The sequence below is a fragment of the Phalacrocorax aristotelis genome, chromosome 3 (genome assembly GCF_949628215.1).
Source record: "Phalacrocorax aristotelis chromosome 3, bGulAri2.1, whole genome shotgun sequence".
NCBI classification, from domain to species: Eukaryota; Metazoa; Chordata; class Aves; order Suliformes; family Phalacrocoracidae; genus Phalacrocorax; species Phalacrocorax aristotelis.
This window is the reverse complement of record NC_134278.1, coordinates 41241786-41263584: the sequence shown is the minus strand read 5'-3', so window position 1 is coordinate 41263584 and position 21799 is coordinate 41241786. Positions and strand designations below refer to the sequence as shown.

Sequence of the window (21799 nt, the reverse complement as noted above, 5' to 3'; positions counted from 1 at the left end):
GGCAGAGCTAACTGTAATAAAAAAGCCAGCCGTGATTTCGGCGCCGCGGGCTGGCACACCCGGCCGCCGCCGCCCCGCTCACCGCCCCCGGCCTCCCGCACGCCGGAGGCAGCCTCTGCTGCGCGCACCGGTCCCACGGGTGTCTGTAGGCCGACGCTGGGGGCCGCGGGGCCGGGGCGGGAGGCGGCGGCGCCCGGCGGGCCCCCCAGCGAGCAACGGCAGCGGCGCCCGGCTCGGCCCGTCAGCAGCGGGGCCGGGCCTGGGGCCGGGCCTGGGCGGGCGCGGAGGCCCCGCTGGCCCGTGACCGGCCGCGTCAGGTGACGCGGCTCAGGCCGCCGCCGCCGCCTCCCCCGCTCCGCTCCGCGCCCCGCCGGCAGGCTGCGCCGTGCGCTCCGCCGACTGCCGTGCGGGGGAGGGAGGGGACCGGCGGCGGCGGGGCACGGCGCGGCACGGCACGGCACCTGGCCCACCCCGCGCCCGCGGTGAGGCGTGTCCCGAGGCCGCCCGGAGACAGAGGGGCCCTCGGAGCCCCGCCGGCAGCGCCGCCCGCATGAGCCAGGTGCCGAGGAAGCTGCCGGAGGAGGAGGAGGGGGACGATGAGGAGGAAGAGGAGGAGATCGTGGGTTTGGCGGGTTACGCCGACGGGGCCGAGTCCTTCTCGGACGGGGACGCGGAGAGCGGCGGCGATGAGGCGTGTGAGTGGCACCCGCGGCGGGGGGCGGCGGGGCGGCTCCCGGGGAGCCGGAGGGGGGCAGCGCCGGCCGCGGGGGCGGCGGCGGGACGCGGGGTGTGTGTGTGAGGCTGGGGCCCGCCGCTGGAGGAGGGGAGGTTTGGGGGGGGCAGGGATCGGGCCCGGCCAGGCCGCCTGGGGGTGTGGGTCAGCGGGGAAGCAAGACTCCCCGGGGATTTGGGGCATTGAGGGAGCCGGGAGTAGCGGTGTGGCGGTGACGAGGTGTCCGGAGGGAGGGCAGGCCTCGGTGGGGACGGGGGTGGGTGGTGGGAGGCCAGGCCGAGCGGGGGTGCTGCGGGGGTGGCCGTAGGAGGGGACGGGGATATGGTGGTCGTTGGGCGCTGCCATGGGGCCGGAGGGAGTGGGGAGCTCCGAGGCAGGAGGAGGGCAAGGGCTGACAGGTAGCAGGAAGGGTTGGGAGAGAGAGGAAGCAGGAGTGCGAACAAGTGGTGGTGGTGGTGGGGAAATCTCATTTCAGTGTTTTCCACGTTTGGGGTGAGTTATTAGTTATTAGTGGGCACAGCCTGGTGATGTGCCTCCAGCGTGCCAAGGAGGCAGGGGTTGGCTGTCAGGCTATAAAAGGCAGCGGCAACACGCAGCTCTGTGTCCAGGACTGCTCGGCAGCTGTGAGTGTCAGTCCCCACGCTGCTAAATGTCTGTTGGCCGTCTGTCTGTGCGTGAGGACCCGTGTTACTCGCTGCATGTCTGTGTCGGTACGGATGGTGATGCTGGGAAGGACAGGCTTACCAGGAAAAGCAGCCTCATTCAGTAAAAAGAGGCAATGCCAGCTCAGAGCCTGTTGCTTTCATTCAGAGCCTGAATTCATTCTTCTGAGACGTATTTCACAAAGGAGCATGGAGAACTTGCAGTATCTCAGGGTGAAAAAATAATTGCTTTTTTATAAGAGCATAGTAAAAGGCCACATGTTTTAAGGCTACTTTGATTATTAGCATGCAGAACCCTTCTTCTTAAAGGCTTAGTCCGACAGGCTGCCATGGGAGGTATCGCATTGACTAATGCAATTTTGGGGAAGGGGGGAAGGTCAGTGCTTTGAGTGTAAGACTGCATGGTGAAAGGCTGTGGGAATGCTGGAATTTTACAGCTGTAGCTGAGACTAATTAAAGTCTTCTTCGAAATGACTAAAAAAATTGCCTTTATTTTGATGCAAAGAGAATATCTCTTAGCATATTTCTTTAGTGCTAAACTAACAGAGCATTTTCTGTAGAGAAGTAATCCATATTCTGTTCTCAGAGGAATTTATTTGGTTATTTTTCAATAGGAGCTTTAGACTGCTAAAAATTTAAACTGCTTCTTTGCAGCAACACCAGAATATTGTACTTAACAGAAACAAACCTTTAAATCCCGAACAGCAGGAGAAGTCAGTCCATTCAGAGTCCTTTTTCACATAGGATTAAAACAAAGGGCCATTTAACTGTCCAGATCTTCTGGCTTTCTGTTTTATTCTGAATTCTCTGGGGAAAGAGGCATAGAGCATCTGTAATGGAGGGGGTTGGGATTTGGGTCTGTGTTTTTTGTATTTAACACTGGGCTGCGGGGCAAGGGGCTTTCCTTTTCCCAGTTTTTGTCCCTTCTTTTCCTGGATATGTACAGTAAGTAGTCCAAAATTCAGTGTCACAGCCTCCACTTCTCTACAAAGGAAGAATGGAAAGGGCAATATAAGGAGAACAGCTTCAATGTGTGGCTGTTGAAAGTGAAGGGAGAAACCAGGCTTAAAATTAAAAGCATAATTTGTGCTTGTGGGCATACAAGAGATTTCAAAACTTCAGATTGGTCATCTTTCACCCCATACTGGTTTCTTGTCTCCAGCCTGAATGCTGAAACCACTTCTTTTGTCCTCTCCTTTATCTTTTTACTTTACACGTGGGGTCATATGCAGAGACCTTAACACACTTAGTTGACATAAAGCCTAGGCCTATTTTTGATACATGCAATTAAAAAGTATTTATAAGCGAGGAAACCCTCTGCAGAGCGTCCAAGGAAGTAGCTTTAAGACATGTCATTGCACAGTGCTGCACTTGTGGCAGAGTGGAACCAGGTCTTCTGGTTCTAAGTCTTTTCTTTAGCCACAAGAATTTCCTTCCACCAGGCATTTCTGCAATGTTTATGAACCCACAGTAGCTGAGAAGCTCTCTTGATTGCATATAAGCTTTTTCTATTAACTCTTTAGGCTCAGGCCATCTGTTAGCATTGAAAATGTTCACTGTGTGCCTTTTGTAAGGCTGTTGTCTTGACAGCACTCCAAAGTGCTGCAAATATCACCGTCACGGTAGTACTGGAAGATGCCACGATATCAGTGGGCTTGAAGGTGCATGAGTGGAAAGTTCGGGACTGCTAGTTCTCCTTTACACAAAAAAAAAAGGTTAAAACTTAAAAATAACATAATTGCATTAGGAGGCAAAAAAATTATCATTATTAGCTTTATTCTTTAAAACTAGACTTGGAGGCTTGTTAACTTATGGATGGTAATGAGAGCAAAATAATTTATTTTGTCTTGAAGTCACTTGAGCAGATGAACTGCAGTGCTTTATTTGGATGCTTGAAAACTGGCGAGATCTACAAATACACCTTCCAGCGTGGCATCCGCATCACACATGCCTGTGAAGCACCGATAGTCACCTGCCTTGACAACTAATTGCGATCGGTGTGGAATTCAGGACAGGCTTCAAAAACTGCTTGAGTTATCAATTAATATCTCTAATAGCGTGAAGGAGATATTAGAGTATTTGTTGTGTACTCTGCATCCTGGTGAGACAGGTCAGAACTATTACGTGCGGTCTCAACTCCTCAGAGCTGGGCTCTTCTGCATGTTGCAATGCAGGCAAATTGTTCTCCGTAAGCAAGGAAGCAACTGCAATTACAGAAATTTTGTAAGGAATTGAGTGCTTCTCTGTGGGGAAAGTGCTTTCATGTTTGTTAATTTGTGAATACTTCAAAGGATATGGCCTCTAACTAGCATGACTTCTGTTCCTTATGGCTGTTTAGAAAAGTTGAAATGTGAAGGACTGTTGATACGGATTAGAAACTGGCATTTTATAACATTTACTCTTTGCAAAAGGGAATGGAGCAGGAAATGTGTTGCATCTTACAATAGGCAAAATTATCTTTCCCATTACAGACTATAGAAGAGTTTAGTGTTTCTCTTAGGCATATTATGATCTCACTCAGTAACCTAGTCTGGGAAGTTGCAGTGATACATCTACTGGCATTTCTGTGGCAAATTAAAGAAGGAGTTGTCATGTACTCTGCAAAGGAATGTGGGCAGGCAGCACATCGTCCAACTCCTTTACATATAAGGTAATCTCTTAACTCTCTCTGAGAGGAAAGTGCTGTAGCAGCCTTGCTATCTAGTCAGGTTTGGATGATACTCATTTACATTTCCCTGTCTTTGAATTGGCAGGATTTCAAAAGCTAAATAACAGTCTTACTAGCAGAAGAGCTAGTGTTCATTCTTCTCATCAGTAACTCTGTTTGCACTTGCAACTGTATTTTTTTTTTTAGTATGTCTTTAATATAAAGCAATTTGTTTCTAGTAACTATTACAGTCCATAAAAATCTAACAGCCTGGTATAATTTAATACGATGACAATGTAAAGCTCCAAGTTATTTACAATTATTTTTTAGATAGTTTTTAGCTTATATCTTAAAGCAAAGGGAGTTACGCAGGTAGCCTGTCTTCTGGTTGTCTCATCACCGGTCAGGACTTTGGAAACTGCTGTCCACCTTCAACCAAATTTGAACAAAAGATGGCTCAAAGATTATTAAGTTCCCAGAAGTTTGATGAAAACTGTCATTCAGAAGAGGGGGGGACCCAAATGAACCTGTCCTCAGAAGGAGAGGCGAGCAGATGCATGCGTTTTCTGTGCAGCAGCTAGCAAAGCAGCGTACACGTGTGTATGGTCTAGCCAACCGGCATGTGCTGAGCTCCAGAGCAGCCACAGCATGCCCTATCTGTTATTTGGAGGAGATGTCATAAGACACACAGGGGGAAGTTGGTGTTACTGCGGTGGGGAGAGGAAAGGGACACAAAGTACAAATCCATAACAAACTCGCTTTTGTAAGTTCTGTTGCGTACAGATCAAACGGGAGGTTTTTGGTTTTTATCTTTTGAAACATGCAATAAAGCCTCAATGAGAAGACTGTTGGTTTTATGCCTTTATAAAAAGTATTTTATTCAAACTAGCTCTTGTAAAGCTTTGGATAAATTCTTTTCCCTTCTGATGGCCTAAATGCTGATTGCGTGGTGTATGGGTATATGCATGTTAAAGAAATTGTGTCTATACATTTAGTGGCTGTGCAAAATTTGTGCGTTAGAGAAGAGAGTGGGGTGGAGGAAACACTGTTAAATCCTGTACCTTTGGTTTGCTTTATTGATGAGACTGTACCCCCAAAACATAAAATATTGTTACATTGTCCTGGAGCAGACGTTTATTATTCCTTTATAGGTGTGAGGTATTGTAGGCACATGCTTTTTGCAGCCACAGGAGGGTACTATCACTGTTCAGGGTGACAGGAAGAGTAGAGCAGCATGTTGACTGCAGTTTATTACTTCCTCAGTTTGTTGTCTGTGGATCAGCAGAAGTTGGCCATGGCTGCGTTAGGAGGATGAGATTCTCATGGAGTTACCTGTCGCTATTCTGCTTGAAGGGCTTTCATCTGTGCACTGCTCCAGCCTGGCAGTGTTTCTTGTGTGATAATTAAGAAGAGCACAGTAAGTGGTAATACCTGTCAAGGCCTTTCAAATGTGTTTAAAATGGATAGGATCCCACTGATAATTAGTTTTCCACTCCTGTCAGTCACTCTGGTGATACAGGCCCACACCGAGTGGCATAACTGCACACAAGCCAGTAGGTGGTGCCAAGGGGATGTTTTACACTAACACTGCAAGACCTTCGGTTGAGAAGCCCTAATTCTGTGTGACTGAAGCTCAGGAGGCACACACAGATGTGAACAAGGTTCTGTGCCCTCCTGGTAGGCACATCCTGCTCTTGTGTTTCTGTAAGTTGTGAGTGAGGCTAGAGGAACACAAGAGGACAGGTGTGATCACCACCCCAGGTGCAAACCATGCTCCAAGGCAAAGGATTCCTTCACACTTTCTGTGTTTTTCAGCCCATAGGGCTACGTAATAAATTGTCAGGTTCAAACTGTTGTTGCTGAGGTTTCTTGTTTTGTATTTTTGTACTTCTGGAGTAAAGTTGATCACTAAAAGTATGCAGGGCATATGCAGGAAGGATGTGTATGAACAAACGTGTGGCGGTTTTCTGCAATTCCAAATTTATTCCAGCAGAGCAAGTCAAAGAAATAGAATTCTGTCGTGTTCTGAACTTTTTTGAATAGTCTGTACTGCAGTGGGTGGGAGAAGGTGTGCCTGACAGCTAGTGTGTTTAGCCTGTTATCTGATCAGTATTTTAAACCTGACCACTGTGTGCTGTGAGCCTTTACTCTGCAGATTTAGCCTTGACAACTCAGATTTTTGCGATGCTTATGTTTGATGCTGCAGACAGGATATCACCGAGGTGTTTAAAAGGTTTTTACATCCACGTGCAGTACTGTTTTCAGCTCAGACATTTCAAAGTTATAGACCAACTAAATGCAGCAATTGAGGCTGTTGTAGCTGTTTTGTTTAGAGGTACCTGAAACTGAAGTTAGTGTGCTTACAGGTGTGGATAGCTATACGTTCATGTCCTTACAGATACAACAGTATAGTCTACTCCCGTAACTATCTTTATGCTAATATAACTGCATCAGCACTAGAAAATGTTCCGGTTTAGTGGTACCAATTTCAGACTGGGGTAGGTGTCACAATGAAATCACTGTGTTCCCAAGCCTTTGTTTTGCAAATAGGCAGGGGACATGCTGCAATCTTATTTATTGGGTAACAAACTTTTACAGATGGTAACACAAATTATTCAATAGCAGGTGCAAGCCTAACTACCTTAGAAAAGGACTCTCTTGTGAGCCCAGTACTGTGTTGTAAGTTGCAACATAGAGGAATGGTGTTCCTGCTGGGTTGTCCTCTTCCTGTAGCTCCTGGGATGTGTGATTTTATTTGTTCGTTTATTTTAGAGGAAGGAAGCCTTCATGTAGCCTTAGGAAGATACCACAGATGTAACTAACACAAACTTAGTCCTTTCTTCCAGCAGTGTGATGTAGCTACCAGCTGACAAGGGTATTTGTTACCGGTTTATATTCTTTTAAAGTTGGGTTGGAATGTATGTGGCATAATGTTAGAGTAAAATTAGGTATTTTAGGATGTCTGTGTGTGATTACATGTTCTTCACATACAAACTGAGTGATCAAACCTTCTGCAGTCCTTGTCTTACAGGTGAGAAGCAGGTTTTCCGATAGTATAGCCTAAGGGGCAAATAATTCAAGTTAAAATGCCTGTACCACTGCACCCTAAGCTTAAAACTTGGTAACGTTTGCATAAATCCATGTAAAAATGTAATGAAATATAAATGTCAAATGCATGTTATCTGACAGTTACTAACCATATTGCCATAGTCTATTACTTTTTTTCTTGTGTGATTTTATTCAGTTTTGGATTTCAATGATCCCTTCAGTACTGAAGTTAAGCCAAGAATCCTGCTCATGGGATTGAGAAGAAGTGGGAAGTCTTCCATTCAGAAAGTTGTCTTTCACAAAATGTCACCGAATGAGACTCTCTTCTTGGAGAGCACAAACAAGATCTGCAGAGAGGATGTTTCCAACAGCTCCTTTGTCAACTTTCAGATATGGGATTTTCCTGGGCAAATTGACTTCTTTGACCCTACGTTTGACTATGAGATGATTTTCAGAGGCACTGGAGCACTGATATTTGTTATTGATTCTCAGGTAAAAAAAGGAGGTTTAAGGTACCTTTTTCTTTTCTTCCTTCAGCAATAGACAAATGGGTTGAAAAGCAGAGATTTTTTTTCAATGCAAATAACTTACATCACAAACACATTAAAAGAAAGTCATTAAAACTTGAGGAGCTGCTTGGTTATTTTTAATCTCTCTCTGTGCAGTATGTTCAAAAGTTAACTAATTTGCCTTAACATCTCAAGGTTCTTGCTCAGACTACTAAGCGATGACAGCATGAGATTGGTGCACATGCTCGATGTGGGCTCAGGCTTCTACTTATAAGAAACAGAAAAATTAAGCTGTTATTGAACTGTAGCATTATCTAAAAGTAAGTGGCATAAAATTTTTTTAATATATTTTAAGGACTTACCTACAGTTACAGTTTTTCCTTAATTAGGATGATTATATGGAAGCATTAGCTCGGCTGCATCTTACTGTGACCAGAGCCTATAAAGTGAATCCAGATATCAACTTTGAAATCTTCATCCATAAAGTGGATGGTTTGTCTGATGATCACAAAATTGAAACACAAAGAGATATTCACCAGAGGGCGAATGATGACCTTGCAGATGCTGGATTGGAGAAGATTCACCTCAGGTGAGAAAACCTGCTGTGCAGAGCATCCTAAAGAGGAGAGCAGCTTATTTGACCAGTTACCATTTTCTGTTCCTTTGAAGTAGCAGGCAACAAGCTTTTGATATATGAAGGAAAAGGATAATCAGAGACGTTGCATTTGACCTGAGCCAACCAAAGTATCTTATTTCTGATTGCTGTCTTGGAGGGAAAGATGGAGAGGAGATGTGCTTAAAAACAGATGACATATACACCAGAGTCCTACCAGTTTTTGCTGCAGCTGCTGTCCTGAAATAAATTGCTTGGACAGTGGCAGCAGCCAGTAGAGATGATATGCTACCTTCATCACTTTTTCCTTCTTTGAAATCTGTCTGCCTCACAGTCCCCTCCTAATGACTAGTCCTCACTGCTGCAGCCTGCTTGGAGCCACTTGAAAAGACGGGTGCTCTGTCTTATATCTGCTGATAAAGCAGATTGTTGTAGTAAATAATGAAAAACAGTGGACTTCTGCAGACTGGAAACTAGAGGACATCAAGTTGTCATGTCTTTCTTAGCACTTAAAGCCAAGTACAAATATATTGAAAAGAGACCTCCTTCATGAACGTGCTGGCTCTTCAGAGCTCTTAACAACTTGACTGCGTCACTGTATTGATAAATGGGTCTGCAGCTTTCAAAAAGTAGATCACAACATAGTAATATTCCTTTCCTGCAATTTGGAAAATATTTTCATAAGAGTTTCAAGGTGGAAGTTGCATCATGAAGTTCTACGCTGAGGTCTAGCTTGCAGCATCTAGGGTTTTTTGTATAGAAATGAAGTCCTGTGCTTCCATCATAACATGTAACTTTTGATCACAAGAGCTAATTACATAAGTGTATGCGCTTGCTGTTTGACAATATTTCATTTCACTCATATTATGAAAGGTACATCATGTTCACAGTATGTGGCTAAAAGGAAAATGTGGTGACGTTTTTTTCCAGCTTTTATCTGACAAGCATATATGATCATTCTATATTTGAAGCATTTAGCAAAGTGGTACAGAAACTGATTCCACAGCTCCCAACACTGGAAAACCTGCTTAACATCTTTATTTCAGTAAGTACTTGTTACATACTTTGTCTGTAGATCCAGCTATGTTCTACATGAATGTTCAGATATTCTGTTTGCAGCCTTCTGAGAGATTATGAGCAATGTGAACTCTCAGAGAAATTACCAAAACTCAGTTGAAATGCAGCCACATCCAGCTTGGCCTCGCCCCCCTGTCTATTACACAGTGTTGCTATGCTGCTGAGGCACTCACAGTATTTCCTGAATCACGTAAGTGGGTTAGCAGCCATCACTTTTCTGCTCATACATTAATCTGAATGTTGCAAAGGTTTGTGCTGTATGCATTTGTTTAAGTAGTACTTAAAATTTGTGTAAATAATTTTTTAAAGGAACATCATTTAGCCTGACCTCTTATGTAGAGCTTCCTAGAAATAATTCTACTTTGTATCGAAGTTTAACCCGCTTAAGAAAATCTATTCTTGTCTTGAAATTTTTAGAGGTAGAGTCCATCACAACTTTCACAGCTTCTGTAGTTACTCCCAAGGCCAATTAGAGAGCTTTGTATATCTAGTGGCTTGTTACCACTGTGGAGGTAATTGCTTGCTCCACTGTTCCTGTGTGTGTGGTCCCTTCCTCCCCTTTGTACTGGTTCTGACACTCACCTGTTCCCTCATGGAGTCACTGTGACACACACTAAGGCACTGTTTGATTAAAAGCAGCTCATGGAGGAGTCCAACATCCTCTTGTTTTGGCACAAGATAAAAGATGGGAACGTGGCCATGAGCAAAGGGGAACCCAGTGAGTAGGTTGTAAAAAGGGGGAACTCCCCATTTTGGTGGTTGTTAAGTCAGGTCATAGCAGCTCCTGAAATTGCACAGTTTCTCCTGGTATTTTAATTCTGCTTCTTGCATCTAGCATGAATTTGTTAAGCTTCAATTTCCAAGCAAGGTGTTTTGTTGTGCCTTTTTGTGGTTATGAAGTAATGAAATAATTTAATATCATTCAACGGCCTGTAAGATAAAATTAGACTTTGCAGTTTCTCAGTGTAGGGTATGAAATAGAGAGAGAGAAAAGTTGGATTTGTTGCTGAAAGGGAGAGCTAGGATTAGAGGAAGGTCTTTCCAGAACTTACTCTCTTACTACTAAGCAACAAATGATGCTATTTTGAAATGAATGGTTTGTTACAAAGATCTGTTTCTACCAAAATGGCTGGACTGTATACCAGTAATCATCCAGTCTCGAACTCCACTTAGGACAGAAGGGTAACGGGGTGATAACAGTTCTGGAGCAATTGAATATTGAATATGCTACACAGTCTTAAAGAGAAGGCTGTCTGAATGATAGTCCTCCTTGTGCCAGAGTCACCGCAGCCACTCATATCATGAGTCAGATCTCTGTATGGGGTCTTCTCACTGTTTGGAGTTCATGAAGAATTTGTACCAAACCACCAGATGAATCGAGCACAAGCTGCTTCCTGAACGACTGATGACAGTTGCTTGTGTGTCTGGAACACCCAGAAGGCAGCTCCAATAGTATCTAGAATATCAGATGTAATTTTAAGGAAGAACAAGTCTTTCAAATGATGGCAAGTCCAAAAAAAGTGAGAGAGGTACGTTATTTCCCCCGTTCAGTAGGGGAAAATCTCAGACTGTTTCCTAGCTCCAGATAGAGCAAAGAGCAGTTTGTTAGTGACCTATAGCAAGGTGTAGCTGCACCACTATGTCCTCAGCATGCTTGCTGTTTGTTTTTATGAGTAGCTTCTATCTGTAGACAGACTTGGAATGACTCTATTTGCAACCACAGGAAGACTAAACATCATTCTCTGTATGGAATTAGTGGGTGCCTCTTTAGCAGCTTAGTGACAACAAATCTGGACATGGATTTTGGTCATGCCTTACTTCAGGAAACCAATGTGCTAGATATCAAAATGAGGGTGTATTGGTGTTCTAGTTTTGTTTTGCAGCAATATTCATGAGAATTTGCTTTCATCTGTGCCATGAAGACTTCCAACATGAAAAGCTGACGATTACAAAAATAGATCTGTGATCACTCTTAAGTTTACAGCGGATTTTTGCCTAACTTTGTAGTGCCACGGTGTGTTAGCTTTTGTATATTTGAGGAACAATCAGTGTGATAATACTGCTTCTAAGTTCTTTAATGTAACTGCTTGTAAAGCATAAAATAATAGTTGGTTTGGCATTCAGAACACATGTAAATCTTACCTGACTAACACTCTATCAGCTTCATGTAGAAGGATGTCTGTTTCTTAATTACTGTGGCTTTACCAAGCAATCAGGTAGTGTGACACAGGAATGTGCTTTTTTTTTAGGGTTGTTGGGCTTTTTTTGAGGGATGTTAAAAAGTAGGCATTAAAAACAAACAATGAGTTATCACAGTAAAAATAATATTAAGTACAGTTTTGTTTATTCAGTGATTTAAATTTCATGATCTGTAATTCAAATGTAGTATTTAGAATTCATTCACTAAATCTGCTGTTAGCTGCAAGACCTGTTTAAATAACTGTCCAAAATCCATTCCTAACTGTAAGTGACTGCTGATATCCTGTAAGTACTTTTTTCAGGGCCAAATTCTGGCTGGCTTTTCATACTTCCAAGATGGAAAGAGGTAGCCCGGTTACCTAACCTAGGAACTGGAGTAATACTACCAGTTTTACTGAACCCATTCCATTTAAAGAATAGAAACTGCCTTCTACTTTATCAAACCCAGTATAGCTGAGAAACATGGTTTGATTTTCAACTACCTCATGGTTTTTACCCATCCAAAACTCATATATTCATTGCAGAAGATTTTTCGCAATGACTCTCTTGGTTGAGATTAGCCATGGAGTCCTCTTACATCGATTCAGAGCACTTGGTAGAGCTTCTAGTGCATGTTGCATCTCCTTTCCAGACTGTAGGGTTGTGTCAGAGATGGCTATTGCTTATTCTGGCCCTGCTCTCATTGACATCAATGGCAGCATTTCATTCAGTTGCATAAGGCAGCTGTTGGCCTTTGTTTCTCTCATAAGGAACCCTGCTGCTCTAGTCACAGAAACAGTCGATTTCTTACTGTTGTTTTCCTGGACTGAGCGTTAATGATATAATGTCTCTTTGAATAGTGGTTTTTTGTCTGCTGTTTCCTGTTTTTTTGTGACTTGTAATTATTGTTTATACTGATTTTTTTTTTTTTCCTTGAGCAATTTCATCACAAACATTCTGGCAAATCCTTTGCTTTTTCAGTTAAAGTTGTACTGAAAACCCTGGCAAGTGAAATCTGTGAAGTCATGTCGGTACAGTTCAGTGGTTACTACTCCTGGCAGTCCATCCTACCCTTTCACTGAGGTTTCCGTCACCATACAAAGTTTGACAGAAGCAAATACATGCCAGCTTCTGAGCAGGTCCTACCATGATGTATTAGTTTCAGCTGAAAATAAGCACAGTTAAGACACAAAGCTCTGCCCTTACCAGCAAGCACAACTGCTGGCATGACAAATATCTCAAGATTAAAACCTTTCAAACTGTCATTGCAAATACAGGCAAGCTGCAGCAGCCAGAGTTCTGAGGTGGAAAAAACACTTCTCATTGTTAAATGTTATTATTATATTGTCACTGGCATTTTAATAATTTAAGGTACATCTTACCTGTATAGCTGAAATTACCACCATGTCTCTATGTAATACAAAATTTTATAATTGACTCCTCATGAATGATACTACAGGGCTTGAGTTCCAACTTCTTTTGTCTAAAATGATTTGTATTTTCAAATATGTATTTTGGCAATGAATTATGGCTATATACTTATATGATATTTACAGGTGGATCTTGTGATTAATCTTATTTGACAGTATCTGTTGAACTATGTGAGGTGCTGTCAGAATTATAATTTAAAAATTAATATTACGGAACTATCACATGTAGCCAGATTAACCAAAATAAATATGCATGATTTTTGTTCTTGGTGCTCAAAAAATGTAGACTCATAGAGCCATGTAGTTGGAAGGGGACCTTTAGAGGTCAGCTGCTGCTCGGAGTCAGGCCAGTTAGAGCAGGTTGCTCATGGCTGGGTCCAGTCCAGCTTTCTGTATCTTCAAGGATAGAAACTCTAGAGCCACTCAGGTCATCACACTCCAGGTGCTTCACCACTCTCATGCTAAACTGGTTTTGGTTTTTTTTCCTTGTATCAAGTCAGAATTCCAGCTTGTGCCTTTTGCCTCTTGTCCTTCAACACTGTAGCTCTGAGAAGGCTTTGCCTTCATCTTCTGTGCAGCCTTACATTAGGTATTAGTAGATAGCAATGATTCTCTTCTTCAGGCTGAACAAACCAGTTCTCCAAGTCTCTCCTTGTACATCATGTGCTTCAGTACCTAAGTTACACGTGGTGTATACCTTGTTTTGAATATTTTTTTTATTAATGAATTACTGAAATGTGCCACTCATAGAGTCTTTTCCATAATGAAATGCAAGAAATTCACTTCTATCTTCTGGTATTATTGATGGGTGTTTCCAGCCTTAGTTGTGGATGTGATGGTGGCAGAATTAAGCCTCTTTAAGAAGAAAATGCCCAAAATACTGGTGGCTGTTGTTCAATAACTTACCTAGGGTTAAAATTTTTCTACTTTTTTTCAAGAAATTTGGAAAGTGGGGGGGTCACATTACTCTCTTAACTATGTGTTAAATAGTTGACTTAGGAAAGAAGGAGAAAAAGGAAAAGTTTTGTAACTACAAAGGAAGCTGAAGCTATTAAAACTTGTTAGGGGTTTTCAGTGTGTGTTTTGGTAGTTACAAAACTGCTGTGGCAGCAGTCCCAAACCATATTAAAAAGGGAAGCCCATATATGGAGAAAATTTGTTTTGATGGGAGAAAGTTGTTTCTTTGCCTTGTATAGGTGGATTCTGAAGCATATTTTATAGCTTGAGCTTTAGCAGTACTGGGAACTTGCCCTTTGTGTTCATGCTGGGACAGCTGCCCAGGTTCAGTCCCTTGGTATCAGCAAGTAAAGCTACTGTTTTCAGTTAAACAGTACACATTTTTTCCTCTTGTTTTTTTTCCCAGGAAGCAGAGGCTTACAGCAGTTTACTTATCTACACAAAGAGTATGAGCTAGCATTCTTGGCTAGCCTCTGAGAGCTGCAAATACGATACATCTCCAGTATGGAGAGAGTCTTAATCGGCTTGGCAGGATGACAGGAACATAGCTGCTGTCACCTTAGCAAGCCTTAGCATTATAAACACGGCTTTAACCACCAATGCTACAGGAAAACTGAAACAGCACCACCAAAATACTGGTCCTTCTCCTGTGATCCTAAAAGATGTTCTAAGGAACCAGACAGTATAACAGCTACAGAACCCAATGAGACAATTTATCAATTTCCTTGAGAAATTAGTTCCTGAACACTGCTGCCGCCTTTGTCCATCATCTTCTTCTTTTCCTTGTTTCTATCTTCTTACTTTACATTTCAGCTCTGTTTTCATGTCTGTTGTTAAAATCAAAACCCCAAAAGCTTAATCTTAGAAGATTCCCCCTTCCCCCCTCCCCTGCATTTTCCACTGAAAATAAATGTTATCCCTCCAGATGTTTTCCAGAGGGGGGAAGTTTGGGAGTGTAACGGTGTTATGGCTGCTCAGAGGCAGAAACTGTTGGAAGGTCTTGAGCTTCATGGGCTGCTACGAATACGACAGTGCTGTATGTACAGCTCTTTCAAAATGAGCTTGATTGCAGTTTAACTTCCATTTCTTCAGCCTAGCTTTATGTATAGCAGGCAAATAGGGGAACAAAAAAGCTTGGTATTAATTTGAAGACATGGCTTCTGTTTTATATTTCTTTCTTTTTTTCCTAAATAGAATTCTGGGATTGAAAAAGCATTTTTATTTGATGTAGTCAGTAAGATCTATATTGCAACAGACAGTACTCCAGTGGACATGCAAACTTACGAGCTCTGCTGTGATATGATAGATGTTGTGATTGACATTTCTTGTATATATGGGTAAGTAAATTGTTAATGTTTTTCATAAAACTGTGTACCTAGAATCTGAATGGCCTCTCAAGATTAGAATTATGGGGGTATAAACAATAATGAGAATGTGTAATTTGTTGGGACAGGGGAGGAGGAGGAAACAGCAGGCCTCTGAGGTACAGACCCCCTGCCAGCAACGAGCACTGTTCCCTGCCCAACCTCTTTTGTGAACACCTTCCTCTTTCTGTGCTAATAATTTTATGTGGAGGAAGGACTGGGAAGTAACCAACCTAAAATAAAAAGGCAAAAATTACCATTAATTTTGTGTTCCCCGGGGACAAATTCACCTGAAGGATGGCTGCCATTTAAAAAAAAAAAAAAGTGAGGCCATATTTAGTTTTGTTTACTTTAATAGCTAATGATCCCTCCTGGCCTCAGAGAGTTGTTCACTCTTGCTTCAGTTTTCTCTTCATCCTCTTTTCTCTACATGACCTTTGTGGGGTTTGTTTTGATTTTTTTTTTCCAGTTTCCCCTGCTTACACATTAGCAACTAGAGATCTCCTGGGGTAGCATGTACATCTCCTTGCAAGTTACGTTTTAAATAGCTTGGCCCTGGCCGAATGTAATGCCAGCCTTTCCTGGGAAAGGCAGGGGCACGTTAAGAATTACTGCGTTAAGATGCATAGACTTGGAGGCTAAACCGCAGCATGCTTAGAGTGTGGTAGTCTTTGGGAGCCTTGCATTCTTACCCATTGACTTATTGCACTCTTGGAGAAGGTACGAGGGAGAATCCTAGTGCAGAAGTGCACTAAGCACTAGAACTACAAAAGAACAATAAATTGTTGAATACCTTTCTGAAAGTTTGTATATACTGCTGTATGTTTCAGCTTTTGGAGTTAGTCATGTCCATACCTGTACAAGAACTTGTGTTTTACAGAGGTATACCGTAAAGGATGCTGGTCCTGTGGCATTTTTTTTTCTATACAGAGAAAGATGCTGCTGTATAGATTGAAAGACTATACGTTTAATTATTATCTGTACAACACCACTTGATGGGGCAATCTATTCATAAAATGTCACTCTGCCACTGTCTTTGTGTAACTATTTAGTATTTATCACCAGAAATCTGCTTGTCATGTTTTTAGCTATAGACATGTTATTACAATTCATTTCTTATCCTCTGTTCCTGGAGCATCTGTGGAACTGGCTAGTTTAATATACTTTCGCTACTAATTAGTCTGGGAGGTTGGTGATAGCTAACCATTTGACAAGATCTGTGTGTGCATTCAGGAATGAAGGTAAAATTACAGGTTATAAAACTAATACAGTGATCATCATGACACATCATCTGTGAAGAAGACATCTCTTTTCATTATATGATGTTGCAAAAGCCAACATGTCATGAGGAAAGTCTCATGATGGCTTAAACTAGCAGTCAGCTGCCACTGCTCAAGCAAGGTTACTAGATTTGGAATTATCAGGACAGACTTACAGGTTCACATGTTTTAGATAAAGTCATAATATGGTGCATTGATTAAAAGAAAACAGATAACCTTGTGGTAAATGGTTGGCAACTAATAGAGGAAAAAAATAAGGTTCCAGTTCAGGTACTATCAATCTAATTTCTAGCCCAGATCTAAGATTTGGTGTGTGATTGGATAAATAATTTAATCTTCATGTCGTCTTAGTTTACATAGTATAAACTACATAGTGTGTAGTTTGAAGAAGAGTCTGCCTGAGAGGTTAAAAAGAAAATCTTGTAAATTTTGAGATTATCTGGTGAAAGAACGAATGTGGGAGTACTTTTATTAGCTTATCTGGTGGATTATCTTTTCTTGTTTGTTTGTTCGTTTCAATATTGCCCCTTAGGCTTAAAGATGATGGCTCTGGAACTCCTTACGACAAAGAATCAATGGCAATCATAAAACTGAACAATACAACTGTCCTTTATTTAAAAGAGGTGACAAAATTCCTTGCTCTTGTTTGTTTTGTCAGAGAAGAAAGCTTTGAGAGAAAAGGTATTTTTCCCTTTTCTAGTATTGTATTACTTTTCCCTTGTATTAGCAAGTTAATGAATAACTGTGGTTGTCATTGGCTGATCACAGTCTCTAGCTGTATCACAAATATTCAAGGTAAGTACAGCTTGATAGAGCTTACATAACATGTTTAAAGGCATGATGTATTTGTGCTGGCATTAAGATAAGATGAAATCATAAATGTATTTGACAGCTTTCTGATATGAAAGCATATGAAAGCTTCCATCTGCAACAGTAGAATGTGTCAGTTTATCTTGGCTAACATTGATTTGTACCTGTTGGTGCCAGCATACACATTTGGAACAGCTTGCATGCCATAACTGAGGGAATATTACTGAAGTTGGCTGATACAAAGATGTTCTTGCTTTTCTCATCTCTGAAAGGAGGCTTTTGAAAAGCTGCATGTTTGGGAACTAGATGGCTTTCATATTTTGTAGCTGAAGTGCATAAAATTTCTTGGTTCTCTCTCTGACCTTGGTCAAGGTCAATATGGAAAGCTTAGTTCAAGATCACCCTGCTCACTGGCATGATGTTCACTGAATTACTGGTTTTAGTGAAATGACCTGAGACCAGAACTGAGCAGTGGAAGAATGAGCCATCATGTGGGCTTGTGCCCCCATCTTGCGATATTAATTCACCAGTCAGTGTTGGTGTGTTTGTGAGTGCAGTACTCATACCATGTCTGCTGGGCTGTTTGACAGGCTATTTAGCTTTTATTTTATAGAACTTCAACTGCTTGAATTTCTCTTTAATACCGGTAGTGCCTTTATAATCTATGAATGTTAGATGTGGTCACTTTCTCTTTTTTTTTGTTGTAAGTGTAAGAAGTGTTACTCTGACTTACCTACTAACAGCACTGTTTCAGAAAAGACACTATGTTGAATAAACACCCGTTAGGGTTTGTCCACAACTATGTCAGGTTGTTCTGTCTACATAGTTTGGGACACTTAGTGCTGTAGCCTGTACTCTTCAACAGTACAGTTCTAGTATTATGCAGATTAGCTTTTGGTGCCTGGTGATATCCACATAATATTTTGTCTGAGCTCAAGGGAGAGGGAAGATAATGCCTGGAAAAAAAAAATCAGTCTAACATGCTGGATTTAAAACACTTAAAATATGTATCATCTCCTGTTAGGGGAATTGAAGTGGAAAATACTGGAGTATTTGAGTTAAGTAAGCTTATGGCATTAACTTTGAATAAGGTCATAAGCTCAGTACCAAAGTTCTAAAATCGTATTGCAGTATGACACAACTGTAGCACCCAGTAAGTCTTCCAATTGACTACCAATATGGCTTTCCAGCTTTTCTGTGGGATCACATCAAGCCCACTCACATGGTAATATTATCTGCCTATTACGTATGTATGTAATCTAACAGCTTGTCTTTTGTGTTATTTTTCAATTACAGTGTGAGATGAAATATAGCTGGCTGTTCTTTGGTAATATTTCTATGAAGTATCCATTTCAAGGCTTGTGCATTGTCAAAATAATGAAAATTCTTTATTTACTAGATGTTACTTATTTTATCACAGTTGTTCTGTAAAGCAAATATACAAAATGACACCATATTTTATGAAAGCTTTTTTATTGTAGTATACTGAGCACTTCTCCAAAGCTCTTTGTTAAGTTAAGGCTCTGTTATTTGCCAATGAACTTCTATTTGTTTTCTCTTAAGACTAATAAGTATATTTAATATCGGACATAGTATGAAACTATAATGCTCTCTGAATTATTGGTATTTATCAAACGTGCTTTTGCTTAGCAGAGAACAAAATGCCTGGAAAATTCACTGATTATGACCTCCAGACAGGGTGGTATTTCACTAAATGTAGAGAATATAAGCAAGTTTTTCATTACCTAATTTGTATAAATGTCTTTATTAATCTGGAAAACATTTCTGTCTCTGTAGGGTTGATAGACTACAATTTCCATTGTTTTCGAAAAGCCATACAAGAAGTATTCGAAGTAAGAATGAAAGTAGTAAGATCTCGAAAACATCAAAGCCACATGCAGAAAAATAAAAGACCCACTCCCAATGGGACACCAAGAATGCCACTGTAACTGAGGTCTTCTGGAAATGTGGCAAGCAAAGTTTTCGTGAAGTTGATGTGACTTCTGCATCTCATTGCACTGAGTGAAGAGGAAAACAAATGGGACTGATGTATTATATGAATTTTCCCTGAACGTTCAGAAAGCACTGTTTAAATATTTTTATCCAATCAGTTTTTTTCATATAGTGAGCACTTTGAGCAAAATGTTGTATATATAAGCATTGAGGTGAACACTTGTAAGAATTTTCTTAATATATGCTGTAAACCTTTTTTCATGCCATATTAAGAAAAAACAGCTGTGACAGAAATACTGGGTACATAATTTGCACTTTTTCATGTTTTACTTGTGGAGTTGGACTTTGATAAACTTAGTTTTTATGGTGATTTTGATGCATGGTGCCAGGTAAAATGTATGCTGTAGTTTATTTACCTGCTACAATCAAATTGGTTAGTAAACAATTGAGAAAACTTGGTACAATGCCTTCTAAAATTTGTGACAGCTAATACCTAACATTCATACAGATCTAATTTCGTATATTTTTCAATTTGTAAAGTGAAGAATAATTTTGAAGTATTACAGCAATAAGCACCTTACCAGGGATCATAACTGGTAGGTAAATATTAGCTTTTATAAAAAAGGCTTTTGGCCAAATTTCATCCGGAGTTCTCCATAACACTGGTCATGCCCTCTCTTGGGTCTGTTTTTATTATTTACCTCAGCATATACCACTAAAATACCTTTCTATAAAGATAATTGTTTTGTAAAATGGCTCTATGTTGCACTGGTATTTTTATAAGGCTTCAGAGGAAGGTGTTGTATCTGAAAGGTTGAATTTGCATTGCTAAGTTTGTTTTGAGATCCTGCACATCTAGAGTTGGCACAATGAAGAACCTGTATGTATTTCCACCCTGATGTTCTGATGTTCTTATAGAAAGTCCTAAAGATGTGAGCACTGGGTTCTGTTTCCTTCTAATAGGGGTACGTCTGTGACTGAAATAAAAAAAAAGACCATTAAAATGAAGACTGGACAATCCACCTGCTGTAGTAATTGGCATACATCACTACTTTTTATTTTAATATTGAATGTGGGCAGACTTGCCGTAGGGTCAGCCAGGACAGCAGAGCACTCTCAAACATAAAAAGAAGTAAAACTTACTTTCTGAGTTCTGTATTCTCTGGTTTTCTTTAATTAGTGATACAAAATCATAGTTTCTAGTCGAAAGAGCAACTCTTTTTTTTTCCTCCCATTCCCACCGCAAACCAATTGCACACGTGGTCTAGCAGTGTTGTCGGCAGCTCTTGGGAGTGGGAAGAGCTTGACCTGAATGGGGGGCAGCTTGCCATACACCAGAAACAGGTAAGGGGAGCTACACCTCACTCATTCATAACTGATCTGCCCCTTGCTGAGACAGCTCTGGAGACGGAAAGGAAGATGGAATTTGAAAGTTTTCTCTTAGCCAAGGTAAGGCATAATGCTGCATGTCTGTCAGTGAGTTAAGAGCCCCCAGTGTTTGGTGGCTTCTCTTGAACAAGGAGGGGTTTAACCTGCTCTAAGCAAGTCTAAATTCAGTTGTCGTTTGAATGCAAATGCAGAGTTACTGACGCATCTTGAGCCTGTAGTACTATACTGAATACACGATCTGGGAAAACCAGTTGGTGTGAATGAAAAGGCACTCTACACAAACATCTACCAGAAGGGAGACCAGCAGTTTCCATTACCTTCACTACTGCCTGGTGCACGTGACTTATCTTTTGGAACAAATAGGCTCTTTTGGCATTAGTCTATTGAGTATATATGGAGTTCTCAGAAGAAGGTGCTAGTCAATAGAGCTCAGCTCCAACAAGGCTCACTTGATAAGTAATGCAGTTCTAGGTGCTCAGGAAGGTGAGAAACATCGAGCATAGCCAAAAGTACCAGTCCTGGTGACATTGTGCAGGATAATGACAGTGCTTCAAAAATACAGAAAGTTCAAATTCCTTTCAGTACTGCCACCACGTGTCAGGTGAGGGCAGCTCTTCTGACTGATCCCTAAGTTAAACTAATGCAAAGCTATCTTCAGAGTCCACCACAGCAATGGTGGGTAAGAACCATATTTTGACAGCTCTCCAGTCCACAGGACTTCCATTGAAGGGCTGCCGTAATTTCTGGCCACGCATTTGTCTTTCATTTTGTTGAGACCCCGCATTGGGTCACAATATCTGTCCTCCTCCCTTCACTCCTTCAGCTATAGGTGACTATGTGGGACAAGGAACACTTACCAGGCTGGACCAGACACTTGTTTTTTGGGTGGCTTTTTTTAAAAAAAAGTATCTCATCATACTGGCTATGGTATGAATCATAACTAAAGAATGTAGTTTCCATATATTTGGCCTGAGTTCTGTGTAGTCATGCATACCCTTGTATTTATAGACTATCAACTTATTTAAGGCAATTAAGTTAGATCTTGTAGTCTGCTCCAGTATTTGGCATAGATTGTGTTGCATAATTTAGTGAAGGTGACTTTAGCTAACATATAAAACTTCTAACTGGAATTATCAGAGTAAGCGTAAT

At 41.3% G+C, this 21799-nt stretch overlaps 1 protein-coding gene across 1 annotated transcript; it reads left to right on the top strand.

Annotated features, from left to right (window-relative positions):
- Positions 1–313: 313 nt before the first annotated feature.
- Positions 314–20411, top strand: RRAGD (Ras related GTP binding D). The gene is made up of 7 exons (XM_075087285.1): positions 314–695; positions 7287–7582; positions 7989–8188; positions 9143–9257; positions 15049–15191; positions 17031–17179; positions 19106–20411. The coding sequence occupies exons 1-7, from the start codon at positions 551–553 to the stop codon at positions 19255–19257; spliced, it is 1200 nt and encodes a 399-aa protein (XP_074943386.1). The 5' UTR covers positions 314–550; the 3' UTR covers positions 19258–20411.
- Positions 20412–21799: the final 1388 nt, after the last annotated feature.